At 42.6% G+C, this 26550-nt stretch overlaps 1 protein-coding gene across 1 annotated transcript; it reads right to left on the bottom strand.

Annotated features, from left to right (window-relative positions):
- Positions 1-18662: 18662 nt before the first annotated feature.
- AMIGO1 (adhesion molecule with Ig like domain 1) lies at positions 18663-26135 on the bottom strand. The gene has a single exon (XM_081947773.1). The coding sequence runs from the start codon at positions 26115-26117 to the stop codon at positions 24471-24473; it is 1647 nt and encodes a 548-aa protein (XP_081803899.1). The 5' UTR covers positions 26118-26135; the 3' UTR covers positions 18663-24470.
- Between the last annotated feature and the right edge of the window lie 415 nt (positions 26136-26550).

Genomic DNA, 26550 nt, shown 5'->3' with positions numbered 1-26550 from the left:
ACTTATATACTGCTTCACAGTTCTTTCCAGCCCTCTCTAAGTGGTTTACAGAGTCAGCCTATGGCCCCCAACAATCTGGGTCCTCATTTTACCCTCTTCAGAAGGATGGAAGGCTGAGTCAACCTTGAGCCTGATGAGATTCGATCTGCCCAATTGCAAGCAGCCGGCAGTCAGCAGAAGTAGCCTGCAGTACTGCACTCTCACCACTGCCCCACCGCTGCTCTTATGTTCACCTTTCCCAGAAAATTAAACTATATACCTGTATAGATTCAGCTTGATTATTGCTATAAAACTGTTGATTAATGAATGGTGTGTGGAAGGGAGCACATACTTTCATAACAGATGATACCTCTGTTATATATGATACATGATATATCCACCTATCGAGTCCTTTCTGACCTGGGCTAGGCAGAGTTTGTTTGATTGTATAAGTAGTATTGTCGCAGGATGTAAGCTATTCCAAATAAAACTACTTTTTGCAATTGACTGATGGTGATTTTGTCAGTCTGATGGTGTTCAAGCAGAGGTGGGCTGCTGCTGGTTCAGACCGGTTTGGGTGAACTGGTAGTTCTGACCAGCAGCTGGGCCCACCAACCCATCCCAGCGCTATCACATCCTATATAATTGCTGTATTTTTGAAGCCGTGCGCATGCTCACATTTTCGGTGCTGGGTAAACACCTCTGTGTTCAAGTGGTGCTCCAGATACTTTTGGACAGTATCCAAGGGGTCCATTACTATTGGTACTCTCTCTGCTTTCTTTTCTAGTGGTCATTTGCTCAGTCAGCCAGGTGTTTAGACTGGATTTGGTGTTTTTACCCACCAATTATTTGTTTGCTTATTTGTTTCCCACCTTTAATATGTAGCTATAGTTCTTCAAATTCCTAAAGAGACATCGTAGTCAAAAAGGCCAAGATTCCAGAGTGATGGCTGCGACATAATGGGTTTAAGTTATAGGAAAACAATAAAAGACCATTGAATGCAAAGCTTCCTTGCAGAAGGAGCAATTCGACAATGGAACCTACTCCTTGGAGCAGAGGAATGAATTCTTTTTCATTCAATGGGTTCCAGTAGAGACTAGACAGCACCTTAATCTGAAGTCCAATATGGATTAAGTGTTGCATTTGACACTAGATGGTTCCTTACAGCTTTATGATTTTGCTATCTTATTTGCCTATATAATCTACCTGCGTATTTTCTCATTTCAAAATCATATAACAATGCTGATTCTGAGTAGAGGAATCAGCTTGGTGAAGCAGTTATGACTCTTTAATAGATAAGGTTTTTGCCCTACAAAGCAATGATTCAGTTTTTTTATATGTTGTTCTTCCTGAGCTGATCTCACGAAATGCATTATTGATTACTTCCTTGTGAATGATTGTTTACTTCATTGTTACAGAACACAAGAATACCAATGTTATAAATGAGTAAGGGAGAACTGAAAGTAAAGACAATTTGAGGTTAGTAGATCGGTATAGCTGCCATTAATGTGACTAAATCAGTGGTTCCCAACCTTTTTTTGGCCATGCCCCACCTAAGCATCTCTAAAATCCTGATGCCGCCCCCCTCCCGCATGACATATAATTCTTACTTTACTCAAAAAGTGAATTCTACTCGGAGGAAGCCTAAAAGGCCATTAACTTGATTTAAACAAGGTTCAAATTGCCCCCATTAAAAATCTAATTGCCACCCTGTGGGACGTGGGCCCCATGTTGGGAACCACTGGACTAGATATATTAGTTTCTTAAAACACATTACCAAAAAAATGATGTACTTTTTTTTTTACAATTCTGGAATAAACACTATAAAAGCAGTTGTGCTAATATATATATACTGCATACTGCTTCCCTTTTGCCTTTCAGCTCCACCCTAGGAGCCTTCCAGGCAGGAAACCATTTTTGTGTTGCATTTGTGCTGATAAATAAATAAAGGGAGACCAAAGGCAAAAGGGAAGCAGTATGCTCCCTCCCATATTTGGGCATACCAGGTGCTTTGACATAACACTTACTTATTTCCTTGGCTCAGCTGATAAGGGAGGAGAGCTTGTGGCTTAGTTGCTAATACAACTGTCTAACATGTAAAAACAGCCCAGGTTCAAATCCCAGTAAGGGTATGGCTAGCTGTTGAGAGTTAAATAGCTTGAAATAGATCTATACTAGTCTCCCTTTATTTATGTATCAGCACAAATGCAATATATATATGTATGTATGTATGTATGTATGTATGTATGTATGTATGTATGTATGTCTATATATATATATGTATGTCTTTGGTTGTTCGGGTTTTCTCCCGCGTAGAATTGGAAGTATCTTCATGACGTTTCGATGAAGTCTCATTCATCATCTTCAGGCTGGTGCTTCCGGCTTGGTGCTTCCGGCTTGGTGCTTCCAGGAGCAATGTGAGATCTCAGCCGGTTCCTCCTTTTAACTGCCAGTGGGGGTTTGTGCTGATTGGGTGTATATATATGTATGTGTGTGTGTGTGTGTGTGTCACAACACTCTCTTGTGAACTGTTTACTTTGAAACTAAGATGTGTTATTCCAATATAGAAATAAATATCACTAAAGCCTGTATTATTGCCTGATTATTTGATGTTAGCTGTGGAACAAGATGAACAGAAAAACCACTTGTATCATTAGTCTATCAATTGGGAATGACCAATTTACAATATGTGGGAGTTCTGGCAATGCCCAAATCCAGTCTCCGTGATCTATTTCCTTCCAGCTGTGCTGGGATTCAGCTCTCATAATGACATTTAACTGGCAATTATGGAGAACAAAATCAAACTATCTAGAAAGCACCAAACTGTCCTCCTGCTTTTTTGACTGAGAGACTCTGTGAGTGTTGCCCTTCGCATTAAGTTATGCTGTGCTTCTTAACATGGCAGGCTCATGCTTTAAAAATTGCTAGTAAAAGCTGCCTGCACGTAAAATGTTCTCCAATCAGTTTTACTGAAGCAGCTTTGGGGGAAGCAGCATTTTCTCCCACCAATGACAGGCTATGCCAGTGATGGCGAACCTATGGCACGCGTGCCACAAGTGGCACGCGGAGCCATTTGTCAAGGCACGCGAGGCACTGCCCTGTCAGCTGGCCAGTGCGCATGTGCGTGCTGGCCAGCTGAGTTCACCTTTTTAAAAGCCATTTTTCGCCTTCCTCAGGCTCCAGAGGCTTTATAGAAGCCTGGGGAGGGCAAAAAGAGCCCCCCCGCCCTCCCGGAGGCTTCAGGGACTGTCCAGAGGCTTCCCTGACGCCTCCGGAATGCTTAAAACGACCCTCCAAGCAACGCGGAAGTCACTTGAACCCCCTGAAGCCTACGGAGGGCCTCTGGGGGGGGTGGGGGAGGCTCTTTTCGCCCTCCCCAGGCTCCTATAAAGCCTCTGGAGCCTGGGGAGGGCGAAAAAAGCATGTAAAAATGGGGGGGTCGCACTTTGCATTATGGGTGCGGCATGCCCGCACATGACCTCCCTGTGCTCCCCCCACTTGTGGCACGCGAGCCAAAAAAGGTTCGCCATCGCTGGGCTATGCTGTACCCAAGGAATCCAAAGTATATGGCAGTTTCTCCACTTCACTAAAATTGTTAGCCAAAAATACAGCACTGATTCTGTGATACAAATGTTTTCATAAGGGATACTCAGGTCACTAAACGCATTAGTCTTTTAGTCTTTTCAATTCAAGAGATCAGCAGTACCAACTAGTGTTTTATTTGTGGATTAATAATCCACAAGGGGGAGCCATGTGCAAGTCTTCCTCTAAAAACAGTAATATTCTTTATTACTAGGGAGGACCAGGTAAAAATAATTCAGGGTACAGAAAGTAGCTATTCTATTGGCACTACCCATCCTAATGCAATTACAGTGAGATACTTCTTAACTTGTGTGGGCGTGGCCAGTATGTGACTCATCCTGCCTGTGAGTTTGACAGCCCTGTTTTAAATGGTGGCCCAATCAGGCTCAAGGCAACTGTACCCAGTTGGGGAAGATTAAGACTCGTTCCAATTATTTCAACCTAACCTCCACATACTCAGTAAGGTTAAGAAAAAAAACTTGATAGTGGTGAAAATGCTGCTGTTGGAGCATTTCTGTGTCGGTTCCTGTCTTCCACTTCTTCACTTGGAGGCTAAAAGGGGAAATTAATTTAATGTTACCCTTTTAATTAATTTATTTATTTATTAAATTTCTAGACCGCCCCCTCTCCCTGGAGGGACTCGGGGCGGTGTACAGGAATAAATTTAAAACATACAAACAATCATTCACATAGGTAAAATCAAATTAAACAACCCCTGTACAATTTATAAAAATTAAAAAACAGACCTTAAAACCAATCTTAAAAATTTAGAAATAGAACTGAGGTGGGATAGGTGGAATTAGGCCAAGCCGGCTAGCTGGAATAGGTGGGTTTTAAGTTTCTGACGGAAGGAGCGGAGATCCGTAGTCATTCTAATGTCGGGGGGAAGGTCATTCCAGAGGGTCGGGCCCATCACAGAGAAGGCCCTTCCCCTAGGCGTCACCCGCTGGCACAGCCTAGTAGACGGCACCCGGAGGAGTCCCTCTCTGTGTGAGCGAATCGGCCGGAGGGATGTATGGGGCAGGATACGATCCCGCAAATAACTAGGTTCTGTGCCATGGAGCGCCTTAAAAATGATGGTCAACACCTTGAAGCGCACCCGAAAAGCCACAGGTAGCCAGTGTAGCCCACGCAGAAGAGGTGTTACGTGGGAGTAGCTAGAGACTCCCGAGACTGCCCGCACGGCTGCATTCTGAACCAGCTGCAGCCTTCGGGTGCATCTCAAGGGGAGCCCCATGTAGAGAGCGTTACAGTAGTCTAGCCGGGACGTCACAAGCGCATGAGTGACTGTGCGAAGGGCGCTCCGGTCCAATAGGGGACGCAATTGGCGCACCAGGTGAACCTGGTGCAACGCCCCCCTGGCCACGGCTGTCACATGGTCATCCATGGACAGCCGGGTATCCAGAAGGACGCCCAAATTGCGTACCCGATCCACGGGGGCCAGACGTTCACCCCCAATGGCCAGTGATGGAGTGAGCTGGTTGAACCGGGGCGCCGGTAGCCACAGCCACTCAGTCTTGGACGGGTGAGCTTGAGTCTGTTACTTCCCATCCAGATCCGTACGGCTTTCAGACACCGGGACATCACTTTGATGGCATCGTTGGGGTGGTTTGGGGTAGAAATGTACAGCTGGGTATCATCCGCGTACAGATGGTAGTCTACCCCAAACCCACGAATGATCTCGGCCAGTGGCTTCATATATGTATTGTACAGGAGAGGCGAGAGGACCGACCCTTGTGGCACCCCACAAGAGAGCGGCCTCGAGGTCGACCTCTGCCCCCCTGCCAATACAAATTGCACTCGGCCAGAGAGGTAGGAGGAGAACCACCACAAAACGGTGCCCCTCAGCCCCAACCCCTCCAGTCGATGCAATAGTATACCATGGTCGATGGTATCGAAAGCCGCCGAGAGATCTAATAGGACCAGGATGGAGGAGCAACCCCCATCTCTGGCCCTCCAGAGATCATCCACCAACGCGACCAATGCCGTCTCCATGCTGTGGCCGGGCCGGAAACCAGACTGGCGTGGGTCCAGATAATCATTTTCCTCCAAGTGGTGCGGAAACTGTTGTGCCACCACACTCTCTACAACCTTCGCCAGAAAGCAGAGGTTGGAGATGGGACAGTAGTTGGCTAACAGAGCTGGGTCCAGGGAAGGCTTCTTGAGGAGGGGCCTCACCACCGCCTCTTTCAGGGCGGCCGGCAGAAACCCTTCACTCAAGGAAGCGTTGACTAACTCCTGGAGCCAGCCTCGTGTGACCTCCCAGGATGCCAGTACAAGCCAGGAGGGACACGGGTCCAATAAACATGTGGTGGCTCGCAGTCGCCTACGCAACCTGTCCATATCTTCGGAAGTAACAGAGTCAAACTCCTCCCAGAATGGGACCTCACAACCCGCCTCCGACATCCCTTCCAGACCACTAGTAGGGACCAACTCGCTTCGAATCTGAGCGATTTTGTCCTGCATATATTCCCCAAATTCCTCTGCTCTGCCCTGCAGAGGAGCTTCCCGCGGCCTCTGTTGGAGGAGGGAGCGGGTCACCCCAAACAGGGCGGCAGGGCGGTTATCTGCGGACGCAATAAGAGTGGCACAATACTGATGCTTGGCCACTCTTAACGCCACAAGGTAAGTCCGTAAATGGGCTCTTACCTGAGTTCGGTCAGATTCAGAGTGTGATGATCTCCATCTGCTCTCTAGGCGTCTCTTGTGGCCTTCATCACCCTCAGCTCCTCGGTGAACCAAGGAGCCTGGGTGGTTCGCTGCCACAAGAGAGGCCGCAGAGGCGCCACCTGGTCCAAGGCCCCAGCGGCCGCACTATTCCATGCAGCCACTAGGTCCTCCGAACGGGTGTGGGTCAGGGCTACAGGAAATGGCTCGAGCTCCATCTGGAACCTATCAGGTTCCATCAGGCGCCATCTTGGGCACTCTGGTTCCGCCTCCCCGCGGTGGGGAGTAGCGGCTGGAAAGTCGAGCCGGAGCAGGAGTGATCAGACCATGACAGGGGGGGTGATAGCTAAATCCCCTACTCCCAGATCACTCCTCCATTGGCCAGAGACAAAAATAAGATCCAGTGTGTGTCCTCCCTCATGTGTGGGGGCCTGAATTATTTGGGTCAGGTCCATGGCTGTCATGGAAGCCATGAACTCCCGAGCTACTCCGGATGCCTCCCCTACCGATGGCAGGTTGAAGTCACCCATGACCAATAGTCTAGGCGTTTCAACTGCCATCTCGGCGATCACCCCAAGGAGCTCGGGCAGGGCTGCTGATGCATAGCGAAGAGCCAGGTATACAATTAGCAAGCCCAACTGCTTCCCTGGGCCCCACTTCACACACAGGGACTCACAACCGGCTATCTGTGGCACAGTGGTCTGTCTCGGCTCAAGACCTTCCCTCACAATGACCGCTACCCCACCACCCCTGCCTAGTGCCCAAGACTGATGAAATGCGTGGTAGCCTGGTGGGCACATTTTCACAAGGGGGAAGCCTCCCTCGTGGCCCAGCCAGGTCTCCGTAATTCCTGCCAGGTCCAGCTCCCCCTCCGACACCAGGCCGTTAATGAGGGGGGCTTTGTTGACAACGGACCTGGCATTGCATAGCATCAGCCTCAGGCCCTGGCTCTGTAGGTCCTAACCACCTAGATTGCGGGGGTTGGGACATATGACCGGCCGTACCCAATGACTGCGGTCTCCCAACGGGTGATGCGATCTCTGTCTACCCTCGCACCTGCCCCTCCCCACGACCGTTGGAATGAAAAGACCCTCTCTTGGAGTATCGCTACTCCCCCCCTTAATGGCTCCGCTCCTTTCCTTAACTCCACCCGCCGGCTTGGCACTGGTCCCTCCCTCAGCCCGGCTAACCCTTCCCCCCACCCTAGAACCCCCTAAAAAACAAATTAAAAATTTAACTAAAAACCCCCTGAGGCCAAAATCAATTAATTTTCTAAATCAGGCAACATCATGGAGCTATACATCAATTAATTAAACCTAGAAACCAGGAGCACAATTTTCATCACTCATGTATACCTCTGGGAAATGCTCTAATGCTGGAAAAAGTGGGAGGAAAGGGAAGAGCAAGACAACCAACAACAGGGTGAATAGACTCAATTACAGTTGCAATGAATGTACCATTGGAAGATCTGAACGGCCAGCTGAGGGACAGATCATCCTAGAGAAAATCTAAGTAGTTGCTGGAATCAAAACTTGAAGGCAGATAATGAATCCACATATCCTCTACATACCAAAGAACAAAAATAGCAAAGAGAGAAGAACCTTTAACTGTCGTTTTACTGGAGTCAAACATTGTATGTGACAATGTGGCTTATTTTCAAAATGATAGTTGGAGATATAATGTTTAGAACAGTAAAAGAATCTTTCGGCCTAACTCATATTCAGTAGTACTGTGTTTCCCCGAAAATAAGACAGGGTCTTATTTTCTTTTGACACCCCCCCCCTCAAATAAGCGCTTGGCCTTTATTATTTTTATTTTTGAGGTGCAGGAGGCAGTGAGTGTGGTCACCTCATGGCTGCTGCTGTGTTGCAATATTTTCAGGGAGGCCTTATTTTCAGGGGAGGGCTTATTTTAGCCCTCCCCTGAAAATAAGCCCTCCCTGAAAATATTGTCCTTAATAAGACCTCCTCGGATAATAAGCCCAATTGGGCATGCACTCAAAAGCCCAATTGGTCTTATTATCCAAGGAGGTCTTATTTTCGGGAAAACAAGGTATATGTTCAGAGCTAGTTCCAAGAAAATTATGCTCAATCTAGAAGCTTTAGAATCTTCCTTCAGGTTGGATTGAAAGTAAGAAAGTAGCTTACAGAAATCTTGTCATCTTTGTTATTATCCCTACATTGCAGCTTGACTAACATAGGTTTATACATCTGCGCTATAGTTCACTGTTACGGACCCTTTACTCCAGATGAATGGAAAAGAGTAGTTACAGTACATAGCAATGTACACCACTGTTTATACTTACAAGCCAGAAGTAGGCTCTTTAAAATGTCTTCTCAGATATCCTCCAAAACCCAATTAAGCATTTAATTGCATGGGGAAGCTTCATGCTCCATTGATCTGCAGATCTTTTAACAAAAGAATGCAACATGAATCCAAGGTAGAACTGATCCATTTCTCCAAGCCCATGCCCCCCCCCCCTCCAGTCTATTCAGTTTCCAGGAATACCTGCATACATAAAACGATTTTGTTATGGTGTTCTCTGGTAGGACTCCTTAAAATCCCAGATGTATTCCAGTTGCAAAGGATAATGTTTATAAATTCCAAATTTCCAATCCCTATAATATTGTGAAAGGTAATTTAGATTCCAGAATGCTAGGGCTTGTTAAAATTTCCATCAACCTGTCTGTTTCTACAAACATTAAGACATCAGGAATTGATTGTTGGATCTTTAATTTGGCTTACACAAGGAAAAGTTTGAGCTGTCAAAGCTGTTAAGCAGAATTCTTTGATAGCAATGTAATTTGGTGAATAGTGAATCAAACACATTTTAAATCATAATTTATGCAGAGTAAAATTCAGTTGCAAAGATTGCCCAAAGCAGCAGGAAAGTAGTGAAGTATGTGAATATGAGAAAGAAGGACTGCAGCAGATAATTATTTTATTACTATGTGGTGGATGGAAGAATTATTCTCTAGGGTGATGGGTTTTTTCTTCTTCTGTTGATAAGGCACACCTTCCTCCTGAGCACAGCACAATTCCTGGGGTTTACATGGACATATCCTTGCTGATTGTTTGGAAACAACATGAATATGGTTTGCGCCTTTGTTCTCCCAGGATGATTTTCCAGAGTAACCTACAGTCCTGAGATATTTTTTTTTAGGGGTCATCTATCCAAATACCCACCAGGTCTGACTTCATTTAGACTTCAAAATCAGTTAGGAACTCCTGTTTGCAGAGGATATAGTATGATTTCTTTAATTGGACTCTTTTTTGCATGTTAAGAGTATATCATAAAACTATGTAGTTTAATCAGTTGAAAACTGGAAAGAAAATTCCATGTGCTTTTCTCTTACTATGTATTTATTTAAAAGGTTACTCTGAATTTCCTATCAGTCACTGTTTTAAGTCTATTAAAACAGCATTTTGTTTGTTGATTAAAGATCTTGCATTGATATAGATGACCCAGAGGAGACCTTATGGGGAGGAAATGCTACATAAAATGTTCATCACAAAATCCAGTTACTATCACTAAGTAAAATGCACACTTCTCTAATAAAGATTAGTCATCGTAATGACAGGATCCATTATCTAACAATCCACTAAAGTTTTACCAACCACAGACAAAATACAGAGAATTTCAAAACGTACTTCCGACTTTTTTAGTGGTTAATAAGGTTAACAGAAGGTGAGTCCTATTCCCCTTTCTTTGTCCCTGAAGCGCAATTAAAATGCACTTTCATGACATATTCCAGATGCTGTTAGACCTGCCAGAAGACAGACTTTATTGCAAAGGAAATCACTTTTCCAGGCTCCTTCCTCATCTCTAGCCTTTCTATTGAGGCCTTGAGAAACAGTCGTGCTACCGTTAGGTTCAGACCCTCCAAAGAAAATGCCCCCACCATGTTATTTTAAAGAGTTTTTGTGGAGAAAAGGATGGGTGGCTTTTTATTGGTGGGAATCCCAGGCTTATCTCATATCTCTATCTAGTTTACTTTCTTCTTCCCACTTAGTCTTCAGAACTGCTTGGGATGGCTTTGAAACTCTTCTGGTTTTGGTCACTGTTTTCTTCACTGCAAAAGAAAAAGCTGCAAGGAAGACAGCAGCAGGACATTGATTAGAGCATCAGTTTTCCTGTATCTCCCCAGCCAGTTTGATGGCCATTCTTCCTCAATCTTCCTGCTCCACCATTGAAGGACCAGAGAACATCTAAGAAGATATTGATTCAGTAGTGTGAAAATCCAGCAAAGAGGCAAAGCTGGTGATTATGTGGATCTACAATCTATTCCTCTATTTGCATTTGCCTCTATTTGCATTTGTATTTATTAGTTTGTCAAACGTGTACAAGATAGCAGGTATAAATATAAACATAGACATGAATGAAAGAAATGAATAGAAATAAATGGGGACATGAGGACAGGGATAGTAGGCACGCTGGTGTGCTTATGCATGCTCCCTTTACGGACCTCTTAGGAATGGGGTGTGGTCCACAGTAGACAGTTTGAGGTTAAAGTTATGGGGGTTTGAGGATGGTAGATCATTCCAGGCATTGATCACTCTGTTGCTGAAGTCGTATTTTCAGCAATCGAGTTTGGAGCAGTTTACCTTGAGTTTCTATCAATTGTTTGCTGGTATATTATTGAGGTTGAAGCTGAAGAAGTCATTGACAGGTAGGATGTTGTAGCACACAATTTTATGTACTATGCTTAGATCATACCGCAAACAAGTCCAGATTGTCCAAGGCCAAAATTTCAAGTCTGGTGGCATAGGGAATTCTATTGTGAGTAGAGGAGTGGAGTACTCTTCTGGTGAAATACCTCTGGACCTGCTCAATTGTATTAATGTTGGATATACAGTGTGGATTCCAGGCAGACGAGCTGTATTCACGAATTGGTCTGGCAAAGGTTGTATATGCCCTAGTTAGCAATACAATATTACCAGAGAAGAAGCTTCGCAAAATTAAGTTTGTGAGAATGGCCTTATAGACAGAACCCACTGCAGAGCCAGCAAATAGTCTGGTGTGAAAATGCTCTATGGCAGGGGTGTCCAAACTTGAAAACTTTAAGACTTGTGGACTTCAATTTCCAGAATTCCCCAGCCACCCCTGCTCTATGGACTTAGTTCTTTGACCCATTTATATTTCTTCCTGAAGTTATTTATTCTAAATAACAGAAGCTCTTTGTTTTTTTAACAGACTTAGAAATTGGGTACCAGTTGCTAAAGGGATGCTGCTTCTAGATGCTCCAGCTGAATTCAGCAGCTCTTATTCCTGGATTTGTATGTATAAGGCTGCGGCCTTAAGTGTCTTATTATACAATCGTCTTTCGCAACCACTCAGAAAGGTCTCTTCCTCTGCATCCCCACCGCCACTCCTCTTCTTCCCAAACAATGAACAAGCTGCTACTTTCCCCCTCTCTCAGTATCCATGGAATCAGACTGCCTTGCAGCTGCCTTGCATAGTGAGATGTCAGCTGGGAATTCAACTGAGCAGGCTGGCAAGTTATCCGGAGTGGATGCAGTGACAGATGGCTAGACAATGGCAGTAAAAAGGGCCTTTCCCATCAATGAGTGGGGCTTGCCCATTAGCTTCCTTTCAGCCATTTAGCTTTGTATTAAAGCTGTGAGACCGGGAGGCCTCCGTGATTCTGATCTTTCACTCCCGCTTGTCTGAGCTGGCTGCCTTTCATCAGCCTGGGAGACTCCTGAATAGTACTTGAAGGATCTTTTTTTTTTTTTTACATGGCAAAGAAGTCTTGTTTTGCTTTCATTCCTTCACAGATGGGAAGAAGTGGGAGGAGGGGCAGAGAGGAAAGCAGCACTCGCTCTGCATGTCACTTTGCCCTTTTTTCAAAGAGAGTTGCAGACACAGCCATCCTGTTTCCTGATGGGACCTTTCGGCTAACCTTCTGTCCCAATCAGATCGCTCTTCTCTCTGCAATGTTACATTATTCTATCTTGCGTACAGCTTCAAGGGATAGCTTTGAGAGGGACCAAACACAGGGTCGCATTTCAGAGAACCAATCGCCACATCTTTGGAATACCTGTATTAGTGTTGTGGCCTGCCAGTGGTCAGCAGAGCTGGCAGCAGATTCGGACAGTGAGGCGGTTGTGGAGTAACATGGGCCGGTCCTGGAGTCTGGGGAAGGCTCTGATGAGGGCTCTATGTCGGAGGCAGAGATGGGGCCAGAGCTGCATACCAGTTATCAGCTGCCTTCAGAGTCAAACATCAGTGGGGCAGACGAACAGCTGAAGCCTGTTTCCAGTGTGCGCATGCACAAAGTTGCCAGATGAAGGGAACAGCTAAAGAACAGGGGTTGACTTAGGAGTAAGGCCACAGGTGGACAATGAATGCCCCCCCCCCCCGAGGAAATAAAAGAGGAATGAAAGGGGAATGGAGTTTGCAGGAGATAATTAGTTTGCTTAATTGGTTGTGACTCTCCGAGACTCCTTACCAAGTTTTGCAGATATCAGCCAGGCAGCTCTCCAAGCCAGATAAGGTCTGTGACTATAAATCCTCTCTTGAAAGACTTTGCTGTATGTGAATGAGCAGAATTCACAGTAAATTAATAAAAGGAGTTTTTTGTTGGGACGAGTTTGCTTCATGCTCTCGGGAAGCCTTGGTCAGAACAGTTAGGTCCCACTCATGTTTAGGATTAATTTGACCTCTGGCCAATTGTTCCTTTAGTAGGAATAAGTTACCTTTACAGTGTAATACAAAATATAGGAAATATAGCACCTTTTGAATGGTAATGCAATCAATCAATCAGAATAGAGCTGGAAGGGACCTTGGAGGTCTTCTAGTTCAACGTCCTGCTCAAGCAGGAGACCTTACCCCATTTCAGACAGGTGACTGTCCATTTTTTTTCTTAAATACCTCCAGTGATGAAGCACCTACAATGTCTGAAGACAAGCTATTCCACTGGTTAATTGTTCTCACCATTAGGAAGTTTCTCCTTAATTCCGGGTTGCTTCTGTCCTTGACTATTTTCCATCCATTGTTTCTTTCCTTGCCTTTGGTGCTTTGGAAAATAATTTAAACCTCTCTTCTTTGTGGCAGCTACTCAAATATTGGAATACTGCTGTCATGTCATCTCTAATGCCTTGGATGAAGGTGATATTTTAGCTGTATTTAAAAGCCAAGGTGAACATGACTTATTTTAAAAAATTGCCATGGTTTCTGAAGTTAAGTTGTACATGGCTTCTGCTGAATGCCATCTATTTCACCTATGGAAGGCAATGGTTCTAACTGAAACTGTGAGAGGAACTAAACAGGGTGTTTTGAGCGTACACATGCCCTAATTTACACCATGCATTAACAGAAAATTTTGATTGTGCACATAACTGTCCTGCTCTGAATTTATGTTTGGAGGGTTACCATTTTATTGAATTCCCCCAAAATCCCATTTTAGGTCTAGAGTTTATAGTCTACCTAAAATAGGAGTAAATTATTGACATATGCACACTCATGTGCCAAACATTTATGCTTGATATGTCAAATGAATAAACTTATGTATGCAACATACATTTCTGTTCTTTGGAAGTGAATGTCTAGTTATCTTTAAAAAGGCAGAATACTGTGTCTACTAATGAGGAGTATTCCTCCTAAATAAGTCAGCCTCTGCTCAAAGGAACTTTATGAGGAATAGCAAAAAGCTTCTGTTCTTTGTGTTATAATTTACTATTTACAATATTAATGCAAGATACCTTAAGCACGGGCTAGGCAGAATATGCATGGAAATGAATAATATGTCCTAATATGTACTTCATCAGTGTCTCTATATATTTTTTGAGGAGAAAAAAAATAATTGGGTCTTGTCCACTGCAATACTTTGCTTGGATATTTGACAATAAAAATCAAAGGAAAAAAGTTGATTTCCCAAAAAGCATTACTGAAATGATAGGAGTGGAATTCTATGGATTACTAAAGAAATTGTTTTCTGGAATAAAGATGATGACGATGACGAAAACAACAACGATGATATTTTTAAAACAAAAAGCTTCCTTAAGGCAGTTTGCTCCAAAAGAAGAGGAGTGAATTGTATAATTATAAATTTTAGATAAATGCTTGTAAAATCTTCACTTGTTTTTGCTTGCTAAAGTGGCATTTTTTCTAGATTCCCCATGTGCAATCTTTCAAAGTAACTGTTTCTTACAGCTCCTTTGGGAACAAATGTGATGAAAATGCTAAGCAGTTCGATTTGAACTTGTTTTTTTTTAAATCATCTACATCTTGATGCATTTCGTTTGAAAGAATTCAGTGGAGTTAAGGCTTTGCTGCTGTTTTGGTTGACAGACCATAGAGGGACTTCTTGTTCAGCATTTTTGGCCAGCTGATCAACAGCCACATTGCTATAGGTGGGGATTTTGGCGCACTAGTGCCACCCAAGGGGAGACAGAATTAGTGTCAAGCTCTGAAGCAGTACTAAAAGCAGCATATCCACCACATGTGAGTTAACCCATTTTGCCTGACTGGAAGAGATAAATTCATTTGCTTTATTTTATTACAGTATATCATCTCAGTTTATCTCTGCAATATGTTACCAGGCAGATTTTTGCTTGTGATGTGTAGTTTTTGTGATTCTGAGTGAGATGATAACTAAATTCAACATCATATTTGAGCAATGTTGTGGCCCAACAGCGGCCGGCTGAGCTGTTGGTGGAATCTGACAGCGATGAACACTATGGAACTGCCCTGGAGGTTGAGGAAGACTCTGGGGGGGTGTTCGGAGTCAGAGCAGGGACTAGAGAGGCCTGTTGGCCACCAAGTGGCATCTGAGTCAGGGAGCAGTGAGGAAGAACAGAGGGAGGCTGTCCCTGACATTCACATGTGTAGGGCTGCGAGGAGGAGGGAGCAGCTTTGGAAAAAGAGTCACAGAAGGAAATAGGAACAGGTGGCTACTAATTGGCCCCTCCCGGAGAGCTTATAAGTGGGGCGACGGGAGGAGAATTTTGCAGGAAACAACAATTTACTGATCCAGCTGTAGAGAAAGATTGGGAGAATTTCGTGAGTTTAAGCCTTGTTTCATAGAGATAGCTTTCTGGGCTCCCAGCCAAGGGGTTGCTTATCTCCTTCCTTAGTTGTGGCAGACAGCCAACTCTGCGTCCATATATATTGTAGAGGCTTGGGACAGAACAGGCAATACTTTTATTAGGATCACGAGAAATGCACAAAAAGAACTTTTGAGCTTTTGAGCTCTTTAGAACTCCTTAATAGGCAACATCATGACAAAACAAATTATTTTATTTCTCATGGATTATCTATATTAGTATTTTGCAGTAAAAACAACAGATATCTGCGATACCTAAATTACTATTTTTTTATTGCATAAGCTATCATGGATAGAAAGGATGGAGGGAAGAAGCTAAAATGTCACACACTTTGATTTTCTGGAAGTAGGGAGATCCCAGAAACAGAACCTAGGGTGAAACAGGAGTTTCTGCCAACTGAATGCTATCCCACCCAAGATTGCCAAAGGAATCACCACAAAAGCATTGCCACTGGGTTTTATTTCATTCAGTTTGCAGAGATCCTTGGTTTGGCTTTCCAGAATGGAAGGAATCGCCATAGTATCATGGGAACATAGATAGGCTGCAACCATCTCAGGTTGACACATTCCTTGGGTGTGGAAAGACAATGTCCTTCTGGAGGCATTGGATGTTGGTGATCTGACCAATGGTTAAAGTTGTTTCTCCTTTTACATTCAGCTTATATACCTGTAAATAAGTGCAAATAGTATAAACTGCCAATAATGCTCCAATGGGCTCCTTTCAAAGAAATCTAATCCTGCATTTGTGCTGCTTCCCTGAAACTGTATGGAGAAATAGAGTATATGTAGTATATAGGCTGGATTCATACAATATGGGCTAAAATGTGGTGGGTACCTTAGAATTCTTAGTTGTGGGAACTAGCCATTCTAGTTAAGCCATGATACAGTTAATTTATTTGGGCATATGCCAAATTAACAAAGAATTATGTTTTGTTAACCCAACATTAGTGTGAACCCAACTTATACTTGTATTCTGGACAACTTATACAGTATTTGAATTCTGGAGGAATAACAACCAAAGTTAAAACTAAAAGATGTACAGATGCAGATCTCTTCTGTTTTGCCCAAATATCCCCCCCCCATTTTAGTATTTCAGGGATTAGTCTGACCTTGGAGGTGTTAAGACTGTCCATATTATTCAAAAGCCACTGATGGGATTAAAAAATTATCACTAATGGAAAGGATTATTGCTAATGTAATAGCTTTGTGACAACTGAGCTGGATCTCTCTGAATTACAAGATTATAAACCTACTGTTAGCCATTTTCTCTAGCAGGTTTTTAGAAGCAACGTGATCCCGGTGTGTACTCTCCAAAGGCAAGCTCTTATTTTATTGTTGAGGTAAAAGGTTTGGATATTAATCTTTGCGAGGCTTTACTATTCAGCCTTCAGACAGAATGGATAAATGAGTTTTTAATGTATTAATTGAAATATGTTATTCCATTCATTTAGAGATGGCTCTAAAGCTTTTTTAATGCCTGCATCTGTGCTGAGAGGATTTCCATAGTGGACTCAGTTAAAACAACCCGCCTGACCTTTGGAATGCTTTTGCTGGCTGGAAGCTACTATTATCAACCTCTGAGTAATAAAGAGGGGAGAAAGGGCTTCTGCCTTTCCCCCAACACAGAGGCATTCTTGTCTTTTAGGGATTTGGAGGGGGTGGAGGAATCAATCTGAATAAGGCAAGTACAAGCTATGATGCTGCATACCAAGTATCTTCAATTGTTGAGAATTTAATGGAATTTAATGGAATCACATTACTGGCCATCTTGCAATACTTTAAAAAAAAATACTTTAATCGAGGCTTTTTAAAAATCAATTCTACTTTTGGGGATTACTCTCAGAAGTAAAGAAACCCACAATCAAGAAATTTGCCCTAGAGTAGTGGTTGGTAGAGTAGCACTGAAGGCTTTGAAAAAGACATTCAGATGCTACAATGTGTCTTGATCTACAAAGACTAAGAATCACTTAGGCAACAAAGCCAAAGTTGGACTTTGAAGAAGCAGGATATGGTGAGTGTTAATGTTTTTGAACTGTGGTATTGGAGAAGACGACGGAGAATCCCCAGATAGCAAAGAAAACCAGTAAATTCTAGAACAATCAACCCAGAGTTCTCACTTAAGCCACAAATAAGTAATCTCAAAAGTTCATACTATGGATATATTGTGCAAAGAGTTTGCTCTCATGGAAAGTCCACAATGCTGAGAAAGGTGGAAGAGAAAAAAAAAGGATCACCAGCAGCAAGAATGGACTCAAGTACAGCAGGAATGGGTGCACCACTTAAAGACCAGGTTGGAGACAGGCCATCCTGGAGAAACATCTATCTACTTGGTTGCTAAGAGTAGACTCTAAGCAGCATATAATCATCAGTCACCTCCTAAACCAAATGATGAAATAAAAAATGTTACAAGCTACCATGTTTCCCTGAAAATAAGACAGGGTCTTATTTTCTTTTGACCCCTGAAATAAGCACTTGGCCTTATTTTCGGGGAGGTCTTATTATTTTTGAGGTGCAGGAAGCGGCGAGCATGGTCACCTCATGGCTGCTGCTGTGTTGCAATATTTTCAGGGAGGGCTTATTTTGGAGGAAGGGCTTATTTTAGTGCATGCGCATGTTTGTGTACAGTTTGGTACAGTGAATGGCTACTTAAGACAGGAAGAAAATTCAATGAATGCTCTAAAGGGGAACACTGGAGGGAGGATGGGAAAAGTAAACTGCTACTGAAAGTAAGTCTGTTTTCTTTAACAACCATAAATGATGTATAGGTTATTTTCATCTCTGGGCCTGACAATTCCGGAAGACCATAAGATGGCAGCAAAGACTTTTGCCATCTCTCTCTCTCCTGACATCTAGTGGTTGCTAGATATTCATATTAAAGTTATGTATGATAGAATCTTTACCAGAAAAATGAGATGGCAGAACACAATACCAATCAGGTAATCAGAATTGGTTGAACATCTGCTTCTTTATGTGGGGAATGTTAGTGTAATAGAGTTGCTTTACCAGTTACGTTTCTGGTCTACTGGTGGTAGTTCTCACAAACCTGAAGCAGAAGTCATTCCAAGTTCAGAAATTCCTATCTAGAGAAGTTGTGAACTGAACCATTAGCATGCCTATTGAATGAATATGTATTCTGTCACACAGAGAGAGGTTTGCTCCACGTAACAGATTCATGCAACATTCTAAACCCAACCTAAGTATTGTAATCCACCTGGTATTGTTGCACGAGATTTAAATCCATTGTATCCAAGTATATATCTACTGTAGTAAATGTCATTTTAGTTCTAATAGACAGTGAATTTTGACTGCTTTACCTAATTTTACCATCAACTTAGGAAATTAGTCAAACCAAACCTGCAATCTTTTTAATAGGCTGTTTTTTTAAAAAAAAAATCAAACATTATAGGTTGCAATTACAAGCTACATTATGAATTGGTGTGAAATGTCTCTGAAAATATGTGACCAAGCCTTACATCCCTTATTAAGTTAGGCTTTTGATATAATAGTGAACATATTCAATTTGCAACTAATCATGTTGGGCATGAAAATGCAGAAGATCCCGGGTTGCCTATTAGCAAAATAACATTTATTTTCACATATTTCTACCTTAGAAGGTACAAACTACCTAACAGAGAAATCCAATCCAGCTTCTTTATGGGATTTTTATTGTTGCCTGACATAGATAAGCATTCCAGCAAACTTAGAACACTTTTGCTTGACCTGCCAGTCACAAAATAGGAGATAAGATCATGATAAGACTATAAGCAACTAGTAATTTTGCTTTGTTAGCTATCTGTGATGATCTAATCCTATTGTTCAGTAGAGGCAATACCCTTTTCTCAGACACTGGTACAAATTTTATCTGCACTTTCTCTTAGATCAGGCTTTCCCAAAATTAGCAACTTTAAGATATGTGGACTTCAAGTCCCAGAATTCTCCAGTCAACATGGTTGGCTGGGAAATTCTGGAAGTTGAAGTCCACGTCTTAAATTTGTCAAGATTGGGAATCTCTGCCTTAAGACTTGTTTTAGGATGTGCAATTTTTAAGAGATTTGCATTTGGAATGGTTTGTTTCTAAATTCTGAGCCCCAGACACACCCTTCATTTTGCTAAGTCATGCTTGCAGCTCTCTTCAACATTTGCGACGCAGAAGTCTTGACTTATGTCAAAAAGGGGAAGTTCATCCACTGGTTTTCTTTTAAAATGAAAATTAAGTAGTTTTGTGCAGCCTATTAGATCAATTGACTTGTTATCCCTGCTTTGACCTCATCAACAATTCAGAGCAGGTTGTATGCACAATTAACCTCAGAAAAAGACATTTATCTTTGAAGTTCATTCTTCAATTTTTATGGAATATTGTTTTCTGATGGCACAAATGAAAGAACAAGTAACAAATAAAACAAAGGATTTCGAAGTGGAGGTATAAATAACATAAATCTGGAAAAGCTTAACATTGCTATGATTTAGCAGACTCTTAAAGACAGTAACCACTATTGGGCAAGCAAGAAGGTCAAACTAAATGGGTAAAGACTGTTTATTTTTTGCTTGCTTGTAGGAGCATATGACAGATTATGGATTTGGAGATAATGTGTTAACATAAGTTCACAGATCATGCTACACATCTTGGTTTGTTTAACCATCACTTACTAAATAAACCATAGTGGTTGGCTTTCTGAGCCCAAACCCATGGTTTATAAAGCAGTGGCTGAATTTATACAATATGCTAAACCAAAACAAGGGCAACTACATTACTGGCTTAGCGTGATGTACAAATCTAGCTACTCTCTTCTTCAGCAGGCTAGAAAGTTCAGCCAAGAGAGAAATGGATCCTTGCAGTTAGCACCAAACATTTACTGCTATTAAAAAGTAACCCCCTGATGCCCTCAGCCATAACAGATCCGTAATTCCAATAAATATATATGGTCCTTTGGGTACCAAACAAAGTGCTGAAGGGGAGTATCCTTTTCTGTCACTGTAATATAGAGACAAATTGCATTTAGATTGCACACAGACAACAGGTACAAGCAGGAGAGTTGATAAGACAAAAAGTTCTGACACTACTTGAAATGTAGGTGGACCCTTCCTTTAGCCCAATAGTTTACACAGGAAAATCTTGTAGGTGATTTCTTTTCCTACCCATACAGGCAGAGTACTGTAAAAAGCTACTTAGTAATTATCAGTGTGATGTTTTATCTACCTGTGGTTCAGCTTTCTCTTCTAAACCAGCTATGTTCATTGTCGTAACCAAGCAGGTAAAGTAGGAGTTGGACATAATAAGAGGAAAGCTGTTTCCACTCTTTGGTTCTGAATCATTTTCTGGTTAGTGTGAGAAAATTTAAATAATGTAGAGCTAATTTTATTTGGAGTCAGTAACTTTGATACATTACGATTATAAATACTGGGTAGCGATTACTAAGTATTACCTCCAGGTTAGAATTAACGGTATAGGAATCAACATCAGAATAAGATTAATCACATGGGAGATAGGAGGAAGTATTGTTTTCTATATACTGCTATCATAACCAAGGTTATGAGGTGTGAAGATGACCTACTTCCTTTTGCTTATTTACTGCTAGCGAAAACAAGTGATGCTTGAACCAAGAGGCTCTAGGAAAGTACAGTAATGAGCTCCAATTTTTAAGATCACATGCTGTTCTACTGGTCATTTTACTTAAAATACTTTCCACATTACATATGTTGGTGTCTAAAAGTTTCTGCCTCACAGCCTGATGAATTTCTCTGTTTCTTAAAGTTTCTTGTGATCTCTTTGGTGGATTGAGTTTACCAGGAAGACATGAAGAGGGCTTACTCCAGCAATAGTAAGGGTGTATATGGCTATTTTAATTTTGCTAAATCAAAATTTTCATGCAAGAAAACCCCATCAGTTGATTTATATTTTCCTAAAAAATAGTTAGAAATGACGGTCGTGCCTAAGTACTACATTTTTCTAGCAAATATTGAAAGCTGGAGCTGGGATTAAAAATGTGGACACCGGCAAATTCATACTTGCACGCATATGCATCATGAAACATCTATGGGCTGTTTACATTCTCACTTTAATCCAAGCTTTCATTCTGCCTTCATTCAGTAATATTCAACCAAAATTGGAAGCTGAACTGCTGTTTAGGAACATAAAGCCCCTAATCCAGTCCCTGGTATTTCTAGTTTATGGAGCTGAGATACCAGGGCTGAGAAAATCTTTGTCTTGTGATTTTTAAAAAATCCCAGAGGCCGGGCAAAGTAGAGAATACTTAATACCCAAGTGGGGTTAATTTCAGACAGGTAGCTTCCATCAAATAGGATAACACATATTCTGAACGTGATAGAATTGGTACTGATGCATCCAGTGTAAATATTTGTGCAAGGTTATTACACTGAGAGTAAGCTCCTGTATTATATATTTCTGTATTTTAATTTTATCTTAACTTATATCTTTCTCCATATATATGACAATTAGGTATCCAGGAAGTTCTCCTATTTCTGAATTCCTTCTAAATGAGATGCATTACAACAAATTAAATTAAGTCATAACATGAAAAAAAATGTAATCTATAACATTCTAATGCAAGGTTCTTCTTCCTTCCTTTCAAAACACTAGTCTTTAATCTGTTCTTATCTTGCTTTTAAGTAACTTCTAATCTTCTAGGAAATTAGCCTACTGCAAGGTCTAGAGGAGAGGAAGTCCTGAACATGAAAATTGCCAAGATTCCACATGAACAGATTTACAAAAAATGGTCATTTCTAGTTCATTATTGCTAAATATTCTCTTTGCTCACTATCACCCATGTAATTATTTTCATTCACATGCTGTATTATTATTTTTTTGTAATCATCTTTTCCTAACCCAACTCTTTTGTGAGTTTGCAGATATGTTTTTTTCTGATGGCCTATTTTGAGGTTTCATTCCTCCTAATATACTAAGAAAGACACATTTGGACAGTCCCAGAATGTTGAAAGCTTTAGCAGATGTCAGCACTTAGCAAACCTTGATTTATCTTGAAAACACAACTGGACCTAGTTAGTGCTTGGATGGGAGATTTCTAGGAACTCCTAGAGCTTTAAGTTAGATGGGAAGTTAAAAAAAACAATGTGGCAAAATCAACGGAAACCATTTTTATACTGTTGCCAAAAAAAATGAATGGACATATCTATGGAATCAGCAGAAGCTAAGTGTGACTTAAAAGATATTTCTAACTAGATAAAGTGAGGGGATTAGCTTCTCTGGTTTAAAGATCACTTTGAGTTCCAACAGATTAGTTTAGATTAGTTCTCACTAAACTGATGGCAGAGCCTTGGTGATATGATCACACTTGCTATGGCTGTTCGGTCGTTAAGAGCCGTAACTGGAGTCGTTCACAGCTTTGTGCAAAACACTCTATGGCTTATTGTGTCATATATACGCCTATTCTATTCTTCTGTCCTTCTCTATCCAGAAGCAACCAATAATTTGTAATGAGCAATGGATTATGAATCCAGAGTAAATGAAAAGCTTTGCAGTATGTTAAGGAATGTTCCTTTAATGAATTCCTTCTTATGACCCCATATGCTTCTCAAGTCTACCTATAATAAAGGGAAAACTCTGAACTGGCCAGGATAGGCAACATTCAGGGTTTTTTTTCAGGGGGGGGGGAGGGGAACCTGAGCATTTTTTTTAAATTAGGAACAAGATTCATCCTTAGCTTTGGATGATTTCACCCCATAAAGAGAATGTGGACTAAAGCATCACAATATTGTGAAAACAATCAATTTGTTGTTTCTGTATACCATCCTTTGGGAGGAAAAGCCAATGTAAACATATGGGGGAAGATTTTTTTAAAATAAACAATTAGATAAGTGTCAGGCTCAATGCTGTTAGTTTTAGGAGGATGTTTGAAGTCCATATAAGTAGCTTCCAGCAAAACCTCTCAAGCTAGAATTGATCCTATCTACACATTACAAAGCTGTGTTGTATGGTTCCTGCTAAAATAGAATGGCTCATAAAATTCCCTTTTACCCCAAACATCTGGAACATGTTTGGCCTCCTAAAGAAACATGAGAAAAACTTGGTTGAAAATTATGAAGCATCAAATAGTCCTGGAGCTATGTAGCTTGCCATAGGCTCCTGTCTTGCCGAAGTTCTGAAAGGATGTGGAGATGCGCTCAAATTTGACTATAATTTGTAATTGGAGTCTGACTCTTAAGCTGCCAGAGCTGAAAGGGAAAGGCATCAGATTTGCATCCAGCCATATTGTGTTCTTGTTGTTGCTGCATTTTAGAGAAAGCAAGATAGGGGTGCAGAATTCCAGCTTACCAGTTCCCAAGACTGTTGGTTCTTTCTTGCAGTTTGATGCTCTGAAGTCTAAAATCTTTGGATTTAACTCCTTTCCACTAAGCTCTTGATGGGAGAAAGGAAGAGAGAGCATCGTATTCACTTTCACTGTGATAAATCCATTTCCCCCATCTTTTTTCACTTGTACAACATGCAAACCAGGCTTGCTTGCTAGAAAATATTTTGAGTTATATCCTGAGAAATCTGGTATAGTGTAAATGTTCATTTGCTGCTTTAAAAAAATGTTTTAGCAATAGTTAACCACAACAAAAAACCTACTTAGGCATTTAAAAAGTTATTTTTCACACTGTCTTTGCTACTTGGGACTACCTAGCTGGACCTATGGTGGATAATATTATTTAATTTAATTTGCATGAGAGATAGCTAAAATATGATTTCTAAGCTCATTTTATCCCTCTGAGGAAGGAGCAGATGCTTCTGAAGGCTTATGGCCCTATTATAAAATGACACACAACATTCTAGCTGCAATGGGTGAAGAGACCTGATCTGAATTTCATACTTGCATGGATATTTGGGAGCAAAATCCCCTAAGAAAGGGGAATACAAATGCAGTAGCAGGATGCAGAAAACCTAGTTAGTACTTTGACTATTCATGTTTTGTCTCTGTTTTCTCAGTGGGATGTTTGCAAACTTCCAATGCAAGGGAACCAAAAGATCACATTCCAAAAACAAACAAACAAAAAAATACAGAAGGCTCAGAAACTGCTGGAGAGTAAGTTGAGACATCAGATTTTCAACACTGGACACAAGAAGAAGGGAACCAAACAGGAATGCTGTTACAGACTGTGACAGATTATAGAATAGTGCCTGACTTGATGATAAAGATGTGAATCTGTTCCTGTTCTTTCCTTTCATAGCCTGAATGATCACAGCAGTCCAACTAATTCAGTCCCTGCCTTGTCCCTACTACTTCCTCTCCCGCCTTCATTTGGTGAGGGTCCCACAATGGGAGTGTCAGAGAAGACTGAGCTGACTGAATCTGGATCTGACAATTTTCTCTCTACCTTCTGGACTCCTTTGGGTGCATGTTTGGGGGAGTTGGTGGGTTTGCATTTGCCATTCTGGCCTTGGGCTCTGCTTGGCACTGTGTTCCGATTTAATCCTTCCTTGTCCCCAGTCACTTCAGCGTTGTGATTCGGAGTGGTGCTGAGCACTGAAGAGTTGATACTGTCCTCTTGTTGGTTAGCCTGCTTCTCATTGCTGCGGCAACAGCAACGGCATGGAGTCAGGTAAAGGTAGATGAGCACAAGAATGACACTCAGGATACAGCCCACTAATGTGGTGTAGGCTGTGTTAAACATGTCTGGGGCTCCATGAAGGGTATAGTTATGGACTGTGACTTGTACATAAAGGGTCTCATTGAACACCTGGCTTACTGCATAACAGGTATAGAGACCCATATCATCTGTGCTAATATTACTTATCAGAAGGCTCCCATTTGGCAGCAGAGTAATGGTGTCATTATCGTCCTCCTGTTGAATATGGTCATATCGGGGTGTCACCCATTCCTTCACTGTCACTCCTCGTTGCCTGGTATCACAATTGATGGTCACCTTGTCCCCACGGTGGAACTCTAGGGCTTGTTCCTTGAAGGCACTGCAGTTCATGCCCTCTGGATCATACAGGCTGGAAATCGTGATGTTTTTATTCTTGGTCTGATCCAAGCATTGGAGCTCTTCCTCAAAGTCTACAGCGGAGCTTAGTTGCCGTTTCTGCCAGTGGGTGAAGAGGTTGTAAAGCTCACATTGGCAGCTGAGAGGGTTGCTGTGAACATAGAGGCCGTTCTTCATCCAGGCTGGGAGCCCATTGACCTCCTTCACTTGTAGGTTCTTGATCTTGTTGGAAGAAAGGTCCAGCAGTGCCAGTTCAGGAAGCTTGGCCTCTCCATTTTTTACCAGCTCCAGGGGAAAGCGGGAGATCTCATTATGGCTAAGGTACAGTTTCTGGAGGTTGGCCATATCATCAAAAGCCGTGCGGTCGATCTTGGCGATCTTGTTGCTAAATAGGAGAAGCACCTCCAGCTCAATCAGTTTACTGAAGATGTTCTCTCCTAGTGAATCAATGGCGTTGGAGGAGAGGTCCAAGTATTTCAGGTGGGGGACATTGCTGAAGGCCTCGGTGGAGATGAAGTAAAGGCCATTGTGGCTGAGGAACAAGGAATGGAGATGAGAGAGCTGGAAAGGAGTCCACTCTGCTCGCAGGTGGGTCAGCTGATTGTGGCTAAAGTCCAGGACAACGGAGTAATGAGGAAGGTGATGAGGGAAGACTTTCAGGTCCGCTTTGGAGCAGCTGATGATGTTGCTGGCACAGATGCAGCTCTTGGGGCAATTCAGCGCCAACCCCCCTTGCCGTCCAGAGCCCAAACTCAATAGCACCAGCAGCCAAGATGCTTTAAAGCTCAGAGCAAGACATTGACGGGACACCGGAGCATCCTGAAACCACATTGTAAGACGCAGGGAGGCAGAGTCAGGGTCCCGTTTCTGGAGAAGAGAAGATGGAGGGGCAGGAACCATGGAGGTAGCAACGAGGGCACTGGGACCGGCGCTGGCAAAGTCCGGGGTTTGCCGCAACACTAAGCCGAGGGCGGGAACGAGGCCGAGGGGGCAGAGGACCCGCTGTGCTCATCCCCCGAGCAGGACCGGCAGGATCCACCTGCTGCCAAGTGCGATCCGGAGGACGGCGAAGACTAAGCCCGCGTCGCCCGCTTCCTCCAGCCCCGCTGGGGAAAAGGTGCCTCTCATGGACAAGTCAAGCCCGGCTCACCGCTTTGATGTCCTCTCCTCCCCTCCTCAGCCTGTGGTCGGCCAAGCCCTGCAGCCTGCCACGCGGTGTTGCATTGCACCAACAGTCCCCCAAGCGGCAGCGCCAACCGCTCATTCACTCACCGGCGAACGAGGCTCCTCTCCTTCCGCCGCTCAGCCCATCCCGGCGGGTCGGTTCCCGCAG

The sequence above is a fragment of the Natrix helvetica genome (genome assembly GCF_964273705.1).
Source record: "Natrix helvetica genome assembly, chromosome: 3".
Lineage (NCBI taxonomy): Eukaryota > Metazoa > Chordata > Lepidosauria > Squamata > Natricidae > Natrix > Natrix helvetica.
This window is presented reverse-complemented; position numbering and strand designations above follow the sequence as displayed.